This window comes from Cupressus sempervirens, chromosome 4 (assembly GCF_028749045.1).
Source record: "Cupressus sempervirens isolate cs-2001-9-10 chromosome 4, ASM2874904v1, whole genome shotgun sequence".
NCBI lineage: Eukaryota > Viridiplantae > Streptophyta > Pinopsida > Cupressales > Cupressaceae > Cupressus > Cupressus sempervirens.
In genome coordinates, this window is record NC_143121.1 from 64,128,271 (window position 1) to 64,148,075 (window position 19,805).

At 36.4% G+C, this 19,805-nt stretch overlaps 2 protein-coding genes across 2 annotated transcripts in view; both read left to right on the plus strand.

The window, feature by feature from the left end:
* The window catches only part of LOC149559955 (protein LEAD-SENSITIVE 1-like), a 98,183-nt gene that overhangs the window by 49,397 nt on the left and 28,981 nt on the right, over nt 1-19,805 (plus strand). The window lies entirely within an intron of this gene.
* On the plus strand, nt 14,575-17,214 carry LOC149559957 (uncharacterized). The gene is made up of 6 exons (XM_089824374.1): nt 14,575-14,737; nt 14,929-15,571; nt 15,711-15,943; nt 16,059-16,211; nt 16,360-16,760; nt 16,898-17,214. The coding sequence occupies exons 2-6, from the start codon at nt 14,961-14,963 to the stop codon at nt 17,063-17,065; spliced, it is 1,566 nt and encodes a 521-aa protein (XP_089680500.1). The 5' UTR covers nt 14,575-14,737; nt 14,929-14,960; the 3' UTR covers nt 17,066-17,214.

Below are 19,805 nucleotides of genomic sequence, written 5' to 3' on the forward strand. Positions count from 1 at the left end.
AGCTTGTAACTTGCAGAGCATCATGTCTTGCATTAACAGAGGAGTCCATCAAAGAAATGTATAACCAATGATGTTGGTGTAGCTCACGTCTCTTAGTAGATTTGCATTGTGGAGCATATTGGATGGCCAAAAATGATTATCCAAGTTACTTGAACAATTCTGGAATCTTATTCTACGACACCTTGCGTTGAGTTGTAGAATGATTGAAAATTCTTTAGGGCCATGACATTTGTAGAAACAATTCCTTAAGTTGCCATAATCTAGAATCATATTCAAACCTCACACTCTGCTTCCTGCCTCACATGTGTGAAAATGCATGAAATGCTCATGGCGGAATTAGAAGACAGGGTAAGAAGAATTTTGTGCCATTAATGGAACGGCCATTGATATTTTCTACTAGTGATGAAAATTTTAGAGCAGAGGAATTTTGTATTGGCGATGGAAAAATCTTCGAGAGAAGAGTTCCACACTAGTGCTGAAAATGTATAGGAGAAGAGACTTATCAAATACTTAGTAGTGAAGGAGAGAAACACAACAACATTTAGGAGAGCTTTGTCGTTCTTATTTCAGCTCTGCCGAGAATCTTCATTTTTTTGTGAGGTTATTTGCGACTTGGCATTGCAGCAATAAATCCTTGTTAACATGTATGTTAAGTCTTGATGGATTGTAGTAACTAACATACTCCTGTCGGCGAGCGGCTCAAAATTCATCCTCCGAATTGTCACAAAGTTCTCCCAACTCTCGACAGTTGAGTAGTTGGGCTCTTTATTGCAAGAGTTGTGCGCATGTTGGCGAGGGACGTAAATTCTTTGTGGCAAGCGAGCATGTCAAATGAAAGATTTTGAAACCGACAAGAGTCTTGGGGGTTGGCTCTTATTCAAGGGACATTACACATGCTATTGTGGAGAAAAATTACTCTTTTGATGACAATTTCTTATACTATCTAAGCTTGAAGAGATAAGCTTTGGATTGCAGTGAAAGAAATATCAGATAAGTATAAGGGTGATTGTCTTCTTTTGTAGAAAAGAGTATGAATAGGTCTTAATTTTTATTTATGCTCTTCATATATGTTAGAATGTGTAGCAAATAATTTATTTTCTGTGGGTTATTATTTATGTATCAAACCTATATTGTAAGTTTAACAATAATATGACCAAGTTAATTCTTTTGAATGATTGCTGGACGAGCATCGTTGTGATTGATATCGGGAGGGATGTTTAGAGATTGTTGATGTATTCTAAGTTGCAGCTTATAGATGACTAAAACAACAATTTTCATGGGTACTTGGGAGTAGTCAGCATACCAGCAAGCAGGAAACTGTCTATGAGCTCGATATTAATGTCTGTAGCAAGATGGCTATAGTCATTGTTGAATGGTTTTTGGTTTGGCACCAACACAAAGACAAATATTCTAGTTTTGTATAGCTCCTGAGTTTTATATAACTAGAAATGGTATTATGATAAGTTTTATCACTCTTGGTTGTAGGATCAAGATGCAACAAGAAGAAATGAGATGGGGATGTTGCTTTGATGTTACATATTCAAAGGGAGATGTTCAGCTTCAAAGAGAGGATACTTCCACGATCTTATTGTGATGATCAAAGTAGTTCTTGATTGAGAGGAAGTGCTTATAAATTCTCACCATTCTTATATCTGTCATTAATGTTTTGATATTGTAGAATTTGAGACTCTTGTCTTAGCTTGTGATTTTCCTTGTTTATTATGAGTTCTTATTCATGTGAAATTAATAATAGTTGTAAGGACAACTTCGAAAACTCTCACTTATGAAGAAAATCATGGTGAACATCATGTAGAGAGTCCATGATGTCATCACGTTAAGTGATTCCATAATGGGAGTTGGATGTCACGTTGAGAGAGTCCTTGACAACATCACGTTGAGAGAGTTTGTGATGTAAGATGGTTGTGAGCCTTGCAGGATTGTCATGTTGAGTGATTCCATGCAAAATCATGTTGAGAGAGTCTGTGATGTAAGAACCTTGCAGGTTAGTGATGTTGAAATATTTCATGACATCATCACGTTGAGTGAGTCCGTGATAAAAGATGGTTGTGATTCTTATAGGTTTTCATGTTGAGTGATTCCATGAATTATTATTTTTCTATAAGAATCTATAGGGGTATAATTTATCATTGATATTTTTGGTTGTAGCCTTGTGTGACTGTTTTGCTAATGATCTCTCTTATTAAGAGGGAGTGTTGAAGATTGTAACTGTGATAGAGATCTTTATCTCTAGAAATATGGGCGTTATTATCGTTATAGTCACCTTTAGCTGAAGAGGACATTTATGATAATAATTGTAATATTAAAATTAGAGATATGACATGCGTTGAGGCATATGGAAATGCGAAGAGTCATGTTTTGGAAAATTAAAGAGACCTTCGATTGTAATGTGAAGTGTCCCTCTATTTTTAATATATTGTATCAAGCGAAAAAGGTTTTACATTTCAACATTTTATCATCAATAAAATGATGTTTTTTGTTGTGTGGTTGGGTTTTTCCCTTCATTTTGGAAGGGTTTTCCCAGGGTAACTTTTGGTGTATTTTGTATCTGTTATGCTTTCCTTATTTTTGTATGTCATTTATCTATGGGTTAAATGTAACACAAGCAATTGAGAAGAAATCCAAAATCGAAGGAAAGTGTTAAGGTTGTAGCTTCAGTCTGATTGATTTTATCATGAGATACCTTTTTGATGGTAAATTATCTTTAAGATAAATATCTTATATATATTATATATATGTATTATATTATTATATAATAATATAGAATATATAATATATATTATATATTATAATTTAATAATATATTACATGTATGGTTATTTCTATTACTATTAAATATGTTAACTAGTGATGGTTAATCATAAAGACACGTCTCTTCATGAGACATGTCTCCTCTCTTCATATTTATATGAGATCCAAATCTGCATTTGGAAATCATCAATTAAATTGGCAACGTGAGTACATTTGCAGAAAATGATCCATGTTACTCAACATGGTATTAGAGCCATGGTTACAATCCTTAATGTAATTTTTACAAGCTCATGGATCATAAACCTGAATCCGTGATGCTGAAAGATGTTTTTGCAGTCAAAGAACTTTGACATATCACTTTGTGTGCCCATGTGAGACTGGCATAGGAAATGAAATTGCAAAGTGCAATTACAGGCAGACAGAGATTCTCTGTACACACTACAGTACATATGTTTGTGGGATCCCCCAAATTGGAAGTTCAAGAAATTCATCAAAATTAATGAGAAGATTGTTTTAATAATCAATTCGAGTAGGGGAACGAACTTCTGTTCCTACGCAGCAGAGGAATAAAGAAAACAGTTTGTAAATGTGATACATTAATACCACCAAGAGCTTACTTGCAAAGATGTGGATCATACAATCATATACATGAACATTTATAAAATATTTACAAGGAGATAATAAAACAAATCCCTACATGTATACCTCATACGCCTAGTAAAAGGCGCAATTAGGGGTAGAATAATAACGCAACAGATATGTGGAGGAAGGCATTAGGGTTTGGAAGAAGGTACGAGTAATTGCCAATCATGTCAATAGAGAATTCTAATCAAGGAGGGAAATATAAATATCCATCCAATATACACCTGATACGTTCCAATCGAAGGTATAGTCAGCGATTGAATAGATAGCAAGGAAACGAGACAAATCAGCCCACGAGGTGAGCAAATACAAAGGAATTTGGCAGACTATGTCAACATCGTGTTGTCAAGATGGTCAAACCCTAATAGAAAGGTTCAATAGCACACACAAATTAGAGGAAGGAGATGTCATAGTATGTAGCAGTATAGAGGGATATCATTTCTATTGACTACGAAGGTAGAGTGCGTATGATCCTATAGACATCGACACACATTCATCGAGTCCACCTTTTTCACAACACTATTATTAAAAGGACCCCCTTTGACCTAATGACACGTCCTTGAGGTAAAGGGAAAGGTATGATGTTTTATCGTAGTAAATGAAATATATATAGATATATTGATTATAACTAATTTCAAAGTTGGATAATAAAGTCATATGCAATTCTAATACACGAGATATTGATTAAGTAGAAGAGTATTAAGAGGTAAGTACTTTGATAAAGTATATGGAATTATTTTATTATTTCATAATATTTTATTTTAGTTATTTTTTATAAAATGAAGAATTGCAATATTATATATTTAATTATATAAATGTAAGCATATATAAGATTGTGAAATCAATAATATATTGAGGTTGTTATGTTTATTAAAATATTTGATATTTTATAAGGGTTATTATAATTTCTTATAATGGAAAGATTGATCTAAGTATAACTTGGTGCCATCATGAATGTCATAATACAACCCAAGATAAGTTACATATGTCTAGAATAGTATTAGGCAATTTTTTCCTCTGACTTGACACATATGAAGGCACTTTATTATTTATTTGATGTTTATGAGATAAGCAGTTATTATTGAGTATCACATTTGTCTACTCATTTGTATTTCTATACATAAGAGCTATGTGTCTTGATCTTTTCCTTTGAGAATGTTATTTTAGGAAAAAGAGGGAGATTGAGACTCAGAGGGAGGTTGATATTTCAGGCAACTTTGAAAGAGAGGGAGGAGATAGATGATATGATTCGGTCAATCTTCGGTGATCATGATCATATTGATTTAGAGGGAGTAAACCATGTCGTGATGGAAGCTTCAATGGTTAATAAATTGTAATAGCCAAGAGGATAATTCATGCAACTATGTGATCCTAATGGGCCTATCCTTTGTGTACATCATATGAAAGTGGTGACTTCAGTTGAAACATCTACAGTAAATGATAACAATGTTCTATTCTCACTTGAACCATCTTTAAAGGGAAGATGTTCCATTCATGTGGAGATAAGAAAAGAAAGTTGGTACTTTACACATGCTACCAGATATTGTGCAAACTCAAACTAATGATAGTAACTCCAAAGACCCTGATGATCAAGATGGATAAAATAATGCTCTCATCTTTGATGATTGAGATTGTGAAAGTCTTCTACATTAAGAGCGAGTATGACAGTGCTTCAAAGGCAACAAAGGAGCTTAGAAGATTGATACTTAGAGGGAGTCTAGAAATACATGTGGGTGACTACATGATGTTGATGGGTTTACTCGTATGTGTATCATGAGGAAGTGATGAGTTCGACAGGCATCCCTGGGTAAAGAGAGTTTCTAAGGAAGTACCTAGAGGACCTGACTTCCCAAGATCGATGTTCAGAGAGAAATTTTGAGATGCAATCCTTTGTGAATGATATCATCTCTATGAGAAGAAGAAGAAGTTCTAAGTGAAATTCCTTGTAACGCATTTTTCTCTATGAGAGAGAATTGAGGTGAAAGCCTTTGCACCACCCTCTAGCTTGGTTCATGGTGGTACTATTTCACATATGATATGTAATGAAAGGTGGCCGATCTTTCATTGATATATATAAACAGAAGGTAACCATTATAAGATGACAATCTTATAAATGGTAGACCTGTTATCATAGTTCTTTGGGTCGGATTTTGCCGGACACCATGATAACGAATAGTCAGAAGGTAACCATTATAAGATGACGATCTTATAAATGGTAGACTTGTTATCATGGTTCTTTGGGTTGGATTTTGTCGGACACCATGATAACGAACAGTCAGAAGGTAACCATTGTAAGGTGGTGATCTTACAAATGGTAGACCTGTTATCATGGTTCTTTGGGCCGGATTTTGCTGGACACCATGATAAAAAACTTGTTATGGTTCTTTGGGCCGGATCTTGCTGGACACCATAGTTGCTACTATAGACTAAAGGTGGTTTTTTTAAAGTAATGGAATTTTTTCAATTGTGTATTATAAAAGGTGAGAAATTTAGTCTCATAGTGAATTGAATATCATATTGAGATGACATCTCTTCTTATTCTTGAGGGCATAATGTGTTCTATAAATCCTCCCTAGCTAAGAGGGAGTGTTAAAATTTTAGCTTCTGTCAGATTGATTTTATCATGAGATACTTTGTTGATGGTAAGTCATCTTTTAAGATAAATATCTTTTATATATATATATATATATATAATGTAATATAATATATATTATATATAATAATATAATAATATATTATATATATTATAATATAATAATATATTACATATATCATTATTTATAGTACTATTAAATATGTTAATTAGTGATGATTAATCATAGAGACATGTCTCCTCTTATATTTGTATGAGATCCAAATCTGCATTTGGAAATCATCAATCAAATTGGCAATGTTAGTAGATTTGCAGAAAACAATCCATGTTACTCAACAAAAAGGCCCTAGGGCGAGGCAATATCCCAAACCACTACTTGAGGAATATTGTAGAGTTCATCCAGAACTTAGGAAGGATATTTCCTCTACAAATTATTGTGATGCTAAAATGAAAGCTTACTCTAATAAGAAAAGAAAGACACCACAAGATAAAGACCTAAACGACAGTGAATAAAATAATCCTTCCAAAGTTTGAAGGATTAGAGAAAATCACAATTTCATGGGTGCATAAGTTAGACACCTATCGTTCATTAAGTTCCATGATAGAATACAATGCCATTAAGTTTGTCGGGCTCTATTTAACAGGTGCAACCCATGAATGGCGGCATCACAGTCTTATCACCCAAGGTCAACAAAAAATAAATACTTATGGTTAGTCAACACAAAAAACTCATAAAAAGGTTTTTATTGTACACACCCACAATAGTACTTCAAACAATCAATCCAACTGAACCACAAGAGGGATCAGAGGAAGAATAGGCCACTGAATTCAAAAGGTTTAGTGGTCATTGTACAAGAGATCTCCTAAGAAAGATACATTTATTTGGGGAATTATTGATCAAAAGAACAATGTGAGCCTTGGATCCAATAGACTTGGAAGAGGCAATCCAAAAGGCACTAAAGTTTGATACACCCTCAAATAAAGACGATCCAAAAAACTTGCATCAAAGACACACTCTAAGAATCTCCATAAAGAAGATAAACACTTCTGTAGGGAGGATGAACACAAAGGTTCCTTCCCACCTAAGAGGAACCTAGAAGAATTAAGGAGGAAAGCTTCATGCTTTGATTGCTAAAAGAAATGGGAATCAAGACACAAGTGTATCCAATAGGAAAAGTTATGTTTTTGGTGTCAATAAATATGAGAGTCAGGGCACTTATGTAATCGAAAGGGCAGAAAGGTATGCTTCAAGTGTGGAGAAAAATGGGAGTTAGGGCATATGTGTGGAAAAAAGAGTCTAGCTCACAAATTAGAAGTAATACTTGACACACAAACAAAAGAGACCCCTAACAAGAAGACAAAGTTTAAAGGAGATACCAAAAGCACCCAATTAAAGGATGAAGGAATGGAAAACCAATGGAGCTTTGAGGAGGTCAACTCTAGCAGCGATAAAATACAGAGACACACTCTTAAAACAAGATATTGTAATAAATATCTTCATATTGTGTTTTCATGCATTTATGTGAATACTTTATATTTTCATTATGTATTTACAAATTGGTTTCATTTTTGGTCGACCTAGAAAGTAACTAGAGTGGAACCAAATGATTATTAGTTCATTGGCCTCAAGTCAGATTGTACAGCTTCAAAATCTCAATTCTCATGCCTTGGACATGTTACATCTCATGCACTTCATGTGGAAATGACACCAAAATAAAGCACAAACACTAGTGCAAGTTGGAAATCAGAGGCAAATAGGGCATGGTCATCATGTCATCATGAAAATGAGATGCAAATAAGGCATGTGTACTAGGGAGGCATGGCAGAAATCAGACACAAATAAGGCACATACCATGAAGGTATTGCGGAAATGCAAGACAAATAAGGCACTTTGTGTCATGCCCCTACGACGAGACACCAAGAAGTTATATGATATAATATCATTTTTTATTGACAAAAGATAAATATTCTATAATTTGGAATGTCTCTGTAACTTCAGCACGAGTTTGTGACATCACTCTTGCCATAGACATATATGAATTCGATACAACATAAGTAGCTGGTTGGGAGACAAAATTTGGTGATAGGAGATGAGCTATTTGTAACAATGAATTGGTTCCCTATGTCTTTTGGAAATGTGAATATTTTAACTTTGTAGGAATGCAGTTTTGGAAGCAATAATCTTATCGCATACTTTTCAAGAAGGTGCTTGTTCAGACTTAACAAAGCACCCAACTTTATTACGCCTCATACTTAATACATCTCAGTTGGCCCCATACATAAGAGTTGTGTGAGTATTGTTTCTAGATGTAACAAATGCACCAATCATTAGGAATTGAGGACATTGTTGATACTTTTGATGAGTTGCGGTGATGTTGTATTAATGACAAGTTTTTTCATTGATGACAACATATGTTCTTATGTTCAGACTCAGATTTTGTATATCGCAGGTTATTTATCCAATTAGTGAGGTTAGTGGTTGACAGAGTTAGACATGCAAGCTTACATGTGCAGTACAATGAGTGTATATATCATATCTATGTTCGCTATACTTTGTGTGATGATTTGGTTAAGCTACAAGTTGTTTAGTTATGACTTGTAGCAAATCAGTGAATAGGAACTAATAACAGAGATAGTTGTAGGCATATTTTCTAGATTTTGTTGGTGAACAAGAATCAATGCTAGTGAGCATGAAAGGTGGTAGAAGACTTGTTCATGCACCTATGTTCGGAAGTGAGAAGCATTTGGATGATTTTGGAAAGGTCACTATTGTGTAACGTGTAGTATATCCTACTGGTAGTTGATTGTGATATTCTAACACGTGATTTATCATTGGAAAATGTAATATTATTATTGTAGCATGTAGGAAGCTTAATGTAAGGGTAGTATTAATGCTTATGAAGGCATGTATGGCTGAGCATGGTCCTATGTAATTAATTGACGATGGGGAAGTTCTAATAGGTCGACCTAATTAATCATTTGTAAAGGGTATGAAGGAAAGTTATTTTCCTTGGTTAGGTATGTATGTATGTATGGTATGAATGGTATTCTTCATGCATATGATGCAAGCCTTGATGCTAGACTATTAGAGAAAAGCAGAGGTGATGTTGGTTGATTAAGTGGACCTCAAAGTAATTGCTTTGGCAAGTAAGTTGAAGACCAGTCAGTCCATGTTTGTTGGTATTAGAATTATAATGTTTCTTTAAGGGTCATCTTAATTTTTTTTATTAAGTTGTTTCTGTCTTTAGTTCACGTTTGTTTCTTTTAAAAATATTCTCTTTTTAAATCTATATAAGGAGCTTTCATCTCCTTTACTACAACAACATTGATTTACCATAACATGGTATCAGAGAAAGTGGATGGGATTTCATAAAATTTGACAATTTTTGTAAGAAAAATTCGAGCCTCTTTTCATTTGGAAATTTTTTTTAGAAATCTGCTTTTTGATTTTTAGAAATAAAAATCGTAAGAGATATTTTATGAAACTTTTGTGTATTGTCTATGAGGATTTTTGCTAGAAATCGCAAGCATGATTAAAGGTTTTGATCTTATGATTTCTATCATGTCCCCTTTTCAAATAATTAAAAATAATAATCTTTGCTAAGGCAAGCAGGCCCAAAAGGGTGAAGTTTCGGAAGAAGGGGATAATATTCGGAAGCTAATGGACTAATAAATGAAAATTATTATTAAAATATGTTTTATTAACCCCTCTTGGACGTGAGTTAGGGTTATGACCTCTTTTAAAGGGTTTGGAGGCATTTTGGGCTGATTCCAGAACTTGATTTTTGCGCATTGCTTTGTTGTTCTTCAGAGGCTGCCAAACCTGTGGAGAAGGAGACCCAAGAACGGGAGTTTGCAGGTTTCCAGGAAGGCTAAGGATGGGAGTTTGAAGCCATTCCATGTGCATGCTCATGCAAAGTTTGCCTTTGTGCTGAACAGTGCAGATTTGTGGGTTTTCGGGTGTATTTTTTGTAAGAGTTTGGTGTTTCTAGTTGAGTATTTCATATCAGTTTGGGTTGCTGTTGTATTTCAGACTTTTAGATGTTAAAATAGAGCTGAATATATGTATTTGGTTGTGATTATACTTCTGTGATAGATTATCAGTGCTTTTGTGGTGTTTCTGGCTATTTTGTGTTATTTTCGGGAGCTCGATGAGCATTGTTTTTGTCCTCCATTTGGGAGCTGTTGTATAAATGTTATAAAGATCTGAAAATGTCATTTTGTAAGTTGTTATGCTGCTGAAATTTCTGTAGAAATGTCCACTTTCAGATTTATTAATAATATGTGAAGCTGTGAAGTTTTTGGCACTATTTTCGGCATACTCTATTTGGGGTTTATTGAAAAATTGGTGGATCTTTGAAATATTGGTTGTTTGATCTTAAAGATCTGATTAGAGGCTTGAAATATCATATAAAATCAGTAAAGAGACATTTCAGTGGTATCAGAGCTATGATCTTGCCAGCCTGAGGGTTTGTAGAAGTTTGCATGTCAGTTTTGACAACTACCCAAATCTTGCATGTCAAAATTTATGGTTGCATGCTACTTCTAATCATTTGCATGTTAGTTCTTGGTGAATTTGGTGGTTGCATGTTGCTTCTAATCAGCTGCATGTCAAAATCTATGGTTGCATGCTACTTCTAATCATTTGCATGTTAGTTCTTGGTGAATTTGGTGGTTTCATGTTGCTTCTAATCAGCTGCATGTCAAAATCTATGGTTGCATGCTACTTCTAATCAATTGCATGTTAGTTCTTGGTGTTTGAAGAAGTTATAACCTATTAGAGTTACACTCTACTTTATCCAAAATGGACAGGTATAGTACAGAGTCTCAGAGGACACGATCTTGGATGACAATTGATATCCAGAGTCAGAAAAGTAGAAAGGATGGTTATTTAGACATTCGAGATAAACTTACGAAAATAAGCCATGACATGTCTGAACAGTTGGTTGAGCACCACCGTATAATGAATGACATGTTGTCCGACCCAGCTAAGGTGGATAAGTTGACTGGATTTCTATTTGGTAGATTTTCTCACAAGGCAGATGACACAATTACCAAGAACTTGCATGAGGAGTTTGAGAAACTAGCTTATAGCCAGGCTGAGGTCTCAGATTCTACTCCACCACAGGAGGTAGTGAGAAAGGATATTACGCAGATTGATAGTAATGGTCAACTTGATACTCAAATTGAAACAATTGTATACAGGTCGTCAAAGGGTGATGTCATAGGTATTCAGGATGGTATAGTTACAACAGGTAGTGACTACAACGTAGTGAGTTCAGATGATGATTATGAGGATGTTGTTGTCCATGATGGTGAGCTACCTGGTAGAGATGAGCAGACATTGAGCATTCATGACTTTGTTGAGAAAGAGTACCAGGCACATTTAGATGCTTCGACACATGAGGTTGAGGCTGGTAGTACTTCACATGATTTGTCCAGCCAGCTGAAAGTGAACAAAGACAGTATTGTGACTTCATTATCTCATTATGACAGGTATGTGGAGTTAGTTGGTATTGGTCATATTACTCAGGTGAGGAGTTTTCTTGAGTTACCAGCTGATTCTAGTTTACAGATATGGACTCGAGATTGTTATATTGGTGTTTGGGATTCAGTTGACTAGAGATCTTTAACATTTTTTGGTAGCAGTGTTTGTTTGGGTGCTATCATGGATTTGATTAGCAGATTGCACGGTGTTGTCTTTTCTTGTGCCAGCAGCTTGTCCGATGCTGGTATTAGTTTTTATACACCGGTGTTGGGGTTTTGTTCATATAACCAGTCGACCATACTTGCTGGAATGTGTTGATGATCTTTCATATTTGGCAATGTGTACAGATGAGTCCCAGGATCATATTGGCATTGATGACATCCAGGAGGATGCAGTGGGTAGTTTTGAAGACTTAGTTTCCTTGGCAGTTTCTTTTGGTACAGAGGAGTTAGACATCAGTGCTACAGTTTTTGATACTCCATATGTTGATATGAGCTTTGGAGTTGATTCACAGGATATGGATGGTAATACTCTAGAGACTAGTAACTTTGAGGATACTCCTTTAGATAGTGCATCAGAGGAGGTTTGTAGGAGACAGTCTAGCCAGTGCCATCATGTGTCTAATCAGTTGAGAGTTAGTGAGCAAGACATTGCTATCGCTTGCCAACATTTTGATGCTGCTTGTCAGTTGTTAGCAGTTTATGGATGGGGTTCTCCTACTAGTGATGAGCAGGGAGGCAGTTATCTTTCCTTAACAGAGTTTCACTCTTTATGGGAGGCTATCCAGATTCTGAGACAGGATTATATGCAGTTGGTAGCCGATAGAGATTATCTTATGGAGTGGGGCAGTACAGCATACGATGCATTGTTGGCCAAGGAAGATGAGGTGAGTGAGCTTACTCAGCAGCTTGAGGTGACTTCTGAGATTCTTGAGAGTACACAGTTGGCTTTCAAGGAGTCACCGTTTCATTTGGCTAAGGTGACCATGGAGTTAGAGCAACTACAGTCTTTACCAGATTCTATACAGTCACAAGCTATGGTGTCTGGTGATCCGAGGATGTCCATGGTCGAGATTGTCAAAGACAGTGGAGATGGGGATGCATCCATCCTTGATACTAACATTGGCATATCGGGTTTGTCCCCACTAGAGTCAGGTTCAGTTGAGTTGGGTGCTGCAACAAATTGTTGTGGTATGCCTGACATGGTGGTGACCTCTAGTACTAATGGCACGAAGACTAGAGATGATGTATCAAAGACCATGTGTGATGTTGGTGAGCCGACAATTGGCATGGTTCTTGCTAGTAATACTACTCCCTTGGCGATGTCTTCAGAGGTAGTAGTCAGTTCCAACTTGGTTAGTGATCAATTGTAGTTAGTTACATCTGGATTGCAGTCTGAGCCACTGACTGAGATTGGCGCATTCTATCGACATTACATTGTGAGGTATGCTCATCAATTCACCTTTGATGACCATGTTGATGAGATGATGATACAGAGATGTACTTTGGTTCCTAGTGCTTATCATCAGTTATGGGATAGTTTGATGCCTCGGGATGAGAGTTGTGATGGGCACAACATGGCGATAGGTCCTGCAGTTGACAACTTTATAATACATGACTTAGAGCAGGAGTTTTGGAGTGATGCTTCAGCGGGTGTTGTTATTGATTCTACTCCTTTGGCTATGACATCTCCTGACTTAGCTGGTGATCAGTCATAGTGGGTTGTATCACTTGTTCATGGTGAGTTGTTGACTGAGGTTGGTTTTTTTTATCAACATTATATTGCAGGGTATGTACATCAGTTAGCATTTGATCCTTGTGCTGAGGAGTTGATGGCAGACAAACTTGGTTTGGGTTCCATTTCTTGCTGTTTATCTTGTGATGGCTTTTCACCATCAGGGGTGCATGGGAGTTATGGTTATGAGACAGTGGCCAGTGATTTGCAGAGTTGTGTTGACTGCACGAGTTGTACAGTGTGTGGATTCTCCATACTTGGTACAGTTTCATTCGGGAGCGTTCACCATTGTTGCAGAGTTGGATTGTACATTCCGTATAGGCTAGTGGGATGCGTTGATGGTATTTACTATGTTGGAAATTTGATTTGTCCACTTTACTTGAGTTTTGATGTTCTAAGAGTTTGTGTCTCGTGGGTTTCTGACTATGGAAGTTGTGACTTTGGAGTTTGGTTGAGCAGTAATTGTCAGTTTGATTATGGATTCCTCTTGGTTATATTGCAGAGGATATTGCAGGAGCTTGTGTTAATTGACAATAGTATAGTTCATGACTACATTTAAGATCCAGGTGGATTGATTGGTCTATTTTTCAGCCATTTCCTGAGGACAAGCAATATTTGGAAGGGGAGGACTTGTCATGTCCCCTTTTCAAATAATTAAAAATAATAATCTTTGCTAAGGCAGGCAGGCCCAAAAGGGTGAAGTTTCAGAAAAAAGGGGATAATCTTCGGAAGCTAATGGACTAATAAATGAAAATTATTATTAAAATATGTTTTATTAACCCCTCTTGGACGTGAGTTAGGGTTATGCCCTCTTTTAAGGGGTTTGGAGGCATTTTGGGCTGATTCCAGAACTTGATTTTTGCGCATTGCTTTGTTGTTCTTCAGAGGCTGCCAAACCTGTGGAGAAAGAGACCCAAGAACAGGAGTTTGCAGGTTTTCAGGAAGGCTAAGGACGGGAGTTTGAAGCCATTCCATGTGCATGCTCATGCAGAGTTTGCCTTTGTGCTGAACAGTGCAGATTTGTGGGTTTTTGGGTGTGTTTTTTGCATAGTTCCAAAAATCGCCATGAAATCGCCGAAATCGCGATAAGATTCATGGCTCCCGATTTTTTTGGAATCGGAAATCGCTGGTGGCGATTTTTTCGCATGAATCGCCTGAATCGCCAAAATCGGCGATTCATGGAAAAAATCGCCAGAATCGCCATCGGGTATCGCCAGAAATCGGCCGCGGCAGCAAGGATAGAAAGTTCAATTTTTAAAAAAAAACACATGTTTTATTTGCTTTCTAAGTTGACTTTCCTCTTTGTTATAACCCTAAAGAGCCTTCTATTTGCTTAGTATGAGTAGAAGAGAGGAAGAGTGAGAGAGAAGAAGAGAAAAGAGAATCCATAGGTTTCCAACCGGCAAGAAGGAAGAGCACCAAAGAGATCAGAAGTCCATTTGGGGAGGCCATAAATTGCATTGGGAGCATTAAGGAGTCAATATCAACACTCCTCAACTCATTTGCAAGAGGTAAGTGTTGGTTTTTTTTTTGCATGTTAGTGTAGTATGCATTTTTTGTTAAATTTTTTTAGTGTTCATTTGCAAATCTTGAATGTTTTTTATTTTTAGTTTTACTAAATTGCAAACTAGGGTTTGTTGTTTTGTAGTTTTTGTTTATTAGTTGCAAACTTTGATTTTTTACATGAATTTTTTTATTGCAGCAGCCCTTTGCTTTCATTTTCCAATTTCCACAATGGGTAAAAAAGATGAATGCTGGAAATATAATGAAGAGTTTCCTGGGAGAACCAAATATCAAACAAAATGTATATTTTGCAAAGAAAAAATAAATTCGGGAGGTATCTATAGATTGAAATACCACATTGCTGGCATACCTGGCCATGATGTCACAGTTTGCACTCAACAAACCGCTGAGGCAAAATGCTCTTGTTTAGTGGCATTAGAAAAAATTGAACAAGACAAGTTGACTAAGAAAATGCAACTTGAAGGGTTAAGAGGTATTGGCTCCCGTGCTCCCACATCCGCAACCGCATCTACATCTGCATCAGCTTCCGCATCCGTAGGTTGTGTTGGGGAGGGTTCTTCTAGGCCTCCTTTTCATCCTAGTGCTAGTGCTCATGTGAGTGTTAGTGGTAGTCGGTCTCATACTGAGACAGAGTCCAACACCAACCTATTGCGGCCTAGAGTGCGGAAAAGCAGAATGGATAGTTACTTTGTGCCTCGCACTACTCTTGGCTCCCAACCCACGCTTGAGGGCATGGGTTTGAACAAGGAGATTCATGATGCTGCCAGAAAAGAGATTTGCAAATTCTGGTACTTTTGCAACATTCCATTTATTGCAGCCAGGTAATTGATTCTTTTTTCTTTGTTATCTTCAAAGTTAAAGTTAAAAGTAAAAGTAAAACTTTAATTATATCTACTTGTTTTATGATTTTAGTTTTTGACATCTAAATTTCTAATCAATATCATTATCTATTTGTGACAGGACTCCTTATTGGCAGAACATGATAGATGCAGTTGCCATTTGTGGTCCGGGGTTTAAAGCCCCAACTGAGGCTGAGTTGAGTGGATACCTCCTGGAGGAAATGGTTGAGGATATGAGGCATGAGCTTGAGGACAACCGAAAGGAGTGGATCGAAAAGGGTTGCACCATCATGACTGATGGTTGGACAGATAGGAGGGGAAGAACACTCCTCAATTTTCTTGTATCTTGTGGAGGTGATTGATCATTTTACTTTCCTACATACATAATTTTGAATCGTGATTGACTATATCAAATTTTGATTTGTTGATTGCTAATAGTAATTATAATTCGTTGTTTTGTTACTTGTAGGATATACCATGTTCCTCAAATCCATTGATGCTTCTGCTCATGTAAAAAACGCCACATACTTATGTGAGGTTATTGAGGAAGTTATAGCAGAGGTGGGGGAACAACATGTGGTGCAAGTGGTGACGGATAATGCAGCAAGTTATGTTGCTGCAGGTAAACTTTTAACTTTTTAAGTTTTGAAAATAAATTTATTTGAATTTTGAACTTTTTCTAATTCTAACTTAGAATTTCTAAGTTTCCTAAGTTCTAAGTTCTAACATGTTTGAAATTTGAATTTCTAATTATCTTAAAATTGTTGTAGGCAAACTTTTGATGGAGAGGCACCCCACCATATTTTGGTCCCCTTGTGCAGCACACTGCCTTGACCTCATGTTGGAGGAAATTGGCAAACTTGAGTGGGTCAAGTCATGTGTGGAAAGGGCAAAAAACATATGTAAGTTTATTTATAATCATTCATTTGTCCTTAGCACAATGAGGAAGTACACAGGAGACAAAGAGTTAGCTCGTCCAGGGATCACGAGGTTTGCCTCGAATTTCATCACCTTGCAGTCCTTGTTGACATCAAGGGATGATTTGAGGAGCATGTTTGTTGGGCGGGAGTGGATTTCATCTTCCTATGCTACGACCACTGCAGGGATAGATGTGGTGGATTGCATATTTGATGATGATGGTTTTTGGAAACCTGTTAGAGAAATACTTAAGGTAATTTTATTGCAATTTAACATTTAATATTTTACAGTTTACTATGCTAATTGTTTAATGATTTAGTTTTACCTTATATTATTGAATTATTCTATGTTTAAGTTTTGACTCAAATTTTTGTTTTACTTTATATGTAGGCCACTGAGCCTCTTGTATCTCTCCTACGAACTGCTGATGGGGAGAAACCCTCTATGGGCTACATATATGAGGGCATGGATAGGGCCAAGGAGGCCATTAGAGCTCAGTATGCAGGAGTGCAGGAGAAGTATGCCCCTATTTGGGACATCATTGATAGGAGATGGTAGAATCAGCTCCACAGACCCATCCATGCAGCAGCTTACTTTTTGAATTCGGCATTTCGTTTCCGTTCTGACTTCAAGGCGGATGAGGAGGTTCTCACCGGATTATATACAGTGATCCAGAGGTTGAGTACTGATGAGGATAGCAGTGCTACAATTATTGAGCTTGATAAGTTCAATAATAAAGAAGGGCCACTTTTCTCTAGCAGGGTAGCCATAGATGCTCGGGAAACAATACAGCCAGGTAAAAATTAAATAATATATTCAATGTTCATGAATCTAGATTCTAAACTTAAAGTTGATTATGTAATTTTAGAGTTAACTTGTAATTTGTAATTTGTAAATGAGACTAATTATTTTTATTTTCCCTTATTTCAGATAGATGGTGGCAAATGTTTGGGGCCACAACTCCAAAACTTCAAAAAATTGCCATTCGTATTCTGAGTCAGCCAAGCAGCGCTTCTGGATGTGAGCGCAGTTGGTCCATGTTCGAGCACATCCACTCGAAGAGGAGAAACAGGTTGACAGTGTAAAGGTTGAATGATCTTGTCTTCGTTCATTACAACCTCCGTCTTAGGATCAGACAGATTTTGGGCACTGACTCCTCTCCAATCATTCTAGAGGAGATTGATCCAGAATCAGAGTGGCTCACAGAGGTTGTAGATCCAGTCTTCACTGAGGAAGACCGTGTGTGGATTGACCAGGTGGATATAGAGGCTGAGGCAGCTAGAGCACGTTCTTCAGGCATTGGTAGACGCACACGTGCACGCACAGACACAGGCCCTAGCGACATTCGTGAGCCCATCTTATATGCGGGAGATATGGCTCGACAGTCCTCTAGGACCTACATTAGACGCCTTGCTACTAGGCAGACTGGATACTCAGAGGCTGAGGCTGAGGCTGTAGCCGAGCTTGAGGATGATGTTGAGGATGATGATGACTATGAGCCTGAGGCTTGAGCTGGAGCCTTGTTTTTATATTTTGTTTACAGATATTGATACTGAATCATTGATAGACATATGTTTCAAAGTTTCAAACTTTCATGGATCTTCATCTTAGATTCTTACATAAATTTATGATTTGATGTCTTATGGATCATCTTACATACATTCTATGATTTAAATCATTATGATCATTTGATTTCTATTTACTTCAGCTAGCCTACAATTTACATTTTAGAATCTTAGATAACATAGTTACGTATGTGATGGATTTTATGTTTCATGTTTATGTATGTTAAGTTTTAACTTCTATTTGATGATGTTATAGTGTGCTTAAGTTATATTCAATAAAGGGTGCATGAAATAAGTTTTAAATTGTTAAAATCTTTAAATTTAAAGGGTTTTTTCAAATTTGCCGATTCATCGCCGATTCATTGCCGATTCATTGCCGATTCACGATTCGATTCGGCCTTGCCGATTCCGATCCGATTCCGATTCACGTTTCTATGGTTTTTTGTAAGAGTTTGGTGTTTCCAATTGAGTATTTCATATCAGTTTGGGTTGCTGTTGTATTTCAGACTTTTAGATGTTAAAATAGAGCTGAATATATGTATTTGGTCGTGATTATACTTCTGTGATAGATTATTAGTGCTTTTGTGGTGTTTCTGGCTATTTTGTGTTATTTTCGGGAGCTCGATGAGCATTGTTTTTGTCCTCCATTTGGGAGCTGTTGTATAAATGTTATACAGATCTGAAAATGTCATTTTGTAGGCTGTTATGCTGCTGAAATTTCTATAGAAATGTCCACTTTCAGATTTATTAATAATATGTGACGCTGTGAAGTTTTTGGCATTGTTTCCGACATACCCGATTTGGGGTTTATTGAGAAATTGGTGGATCTTTGAAATATTGGTTGTTTGATCTTAAAGATCTGATTAGAGGCTTGAAATATCATATAAAATCAGTAAAGGGACATTTCAATTTCTTATTGTAGCAAAATTCTTTGATTTTTGAGTCTTGCATGTGCTAGTTTACCATGCGAAGTCTCGCTTTTAGCTGCCCTTAAATATTTTTTATGGGTTTTCATATTTTTTCCTTATAAAATTTTTTGATGGGTTTTTATAAATTTTCCCTTGAAAAATTTCTAATTCTGTAATTCTTAAAGTTGCATGGGATTCCTTTGTGGGTTTATAATTTTTTCCTCTAAAATTATCTAGTGGGTTTTACCTTTTTTCCTAAAAAAAAAGCTTTGTGTTGTGTGGTTTCGATTGATTTTTCACTTCAAAAATCATGTCGCACTTTGATCGATTTCACCTCAAAAATCATGTTTAGTTTTTCCAAAATTTCTCCTAAAAAATTGCGCCTTTTTGCATTCTATTTTGGGGCATCGTGCTCATCTGCAAAGTTTGGAGGGTTTGTTGATTTTTCCTCAACATTGTGCTGGCTGTTCTCAGTGTTTATCTCTATCTCCAGGGAAAAGCAACCTCATTATCCAACATTTGGTTGGATGTTTTGTGATAATATTTAATCAGATGTTTTGCTGATTTTGGGAGGGTTTGTGGCAAAGTCATCTTTGCGCTAGAGTCATTGTTTTTTGGACAGATGTTGGGCTTCTTGGTCATTAACATTTTGCAGATCCATCTAGGGTCTCAGCAGAAGCATAATGTTTTGAAGAATTTGTGACCAAATGAACCCAGATAGACAATGACCATTAAAGGATGGTATTAGAATATTATAATGTTTCTTTAATTGTCATCTTAGTCTCTAGTTTATTAATTAGTTTCTATTGCCGTCTTTAGTTCATG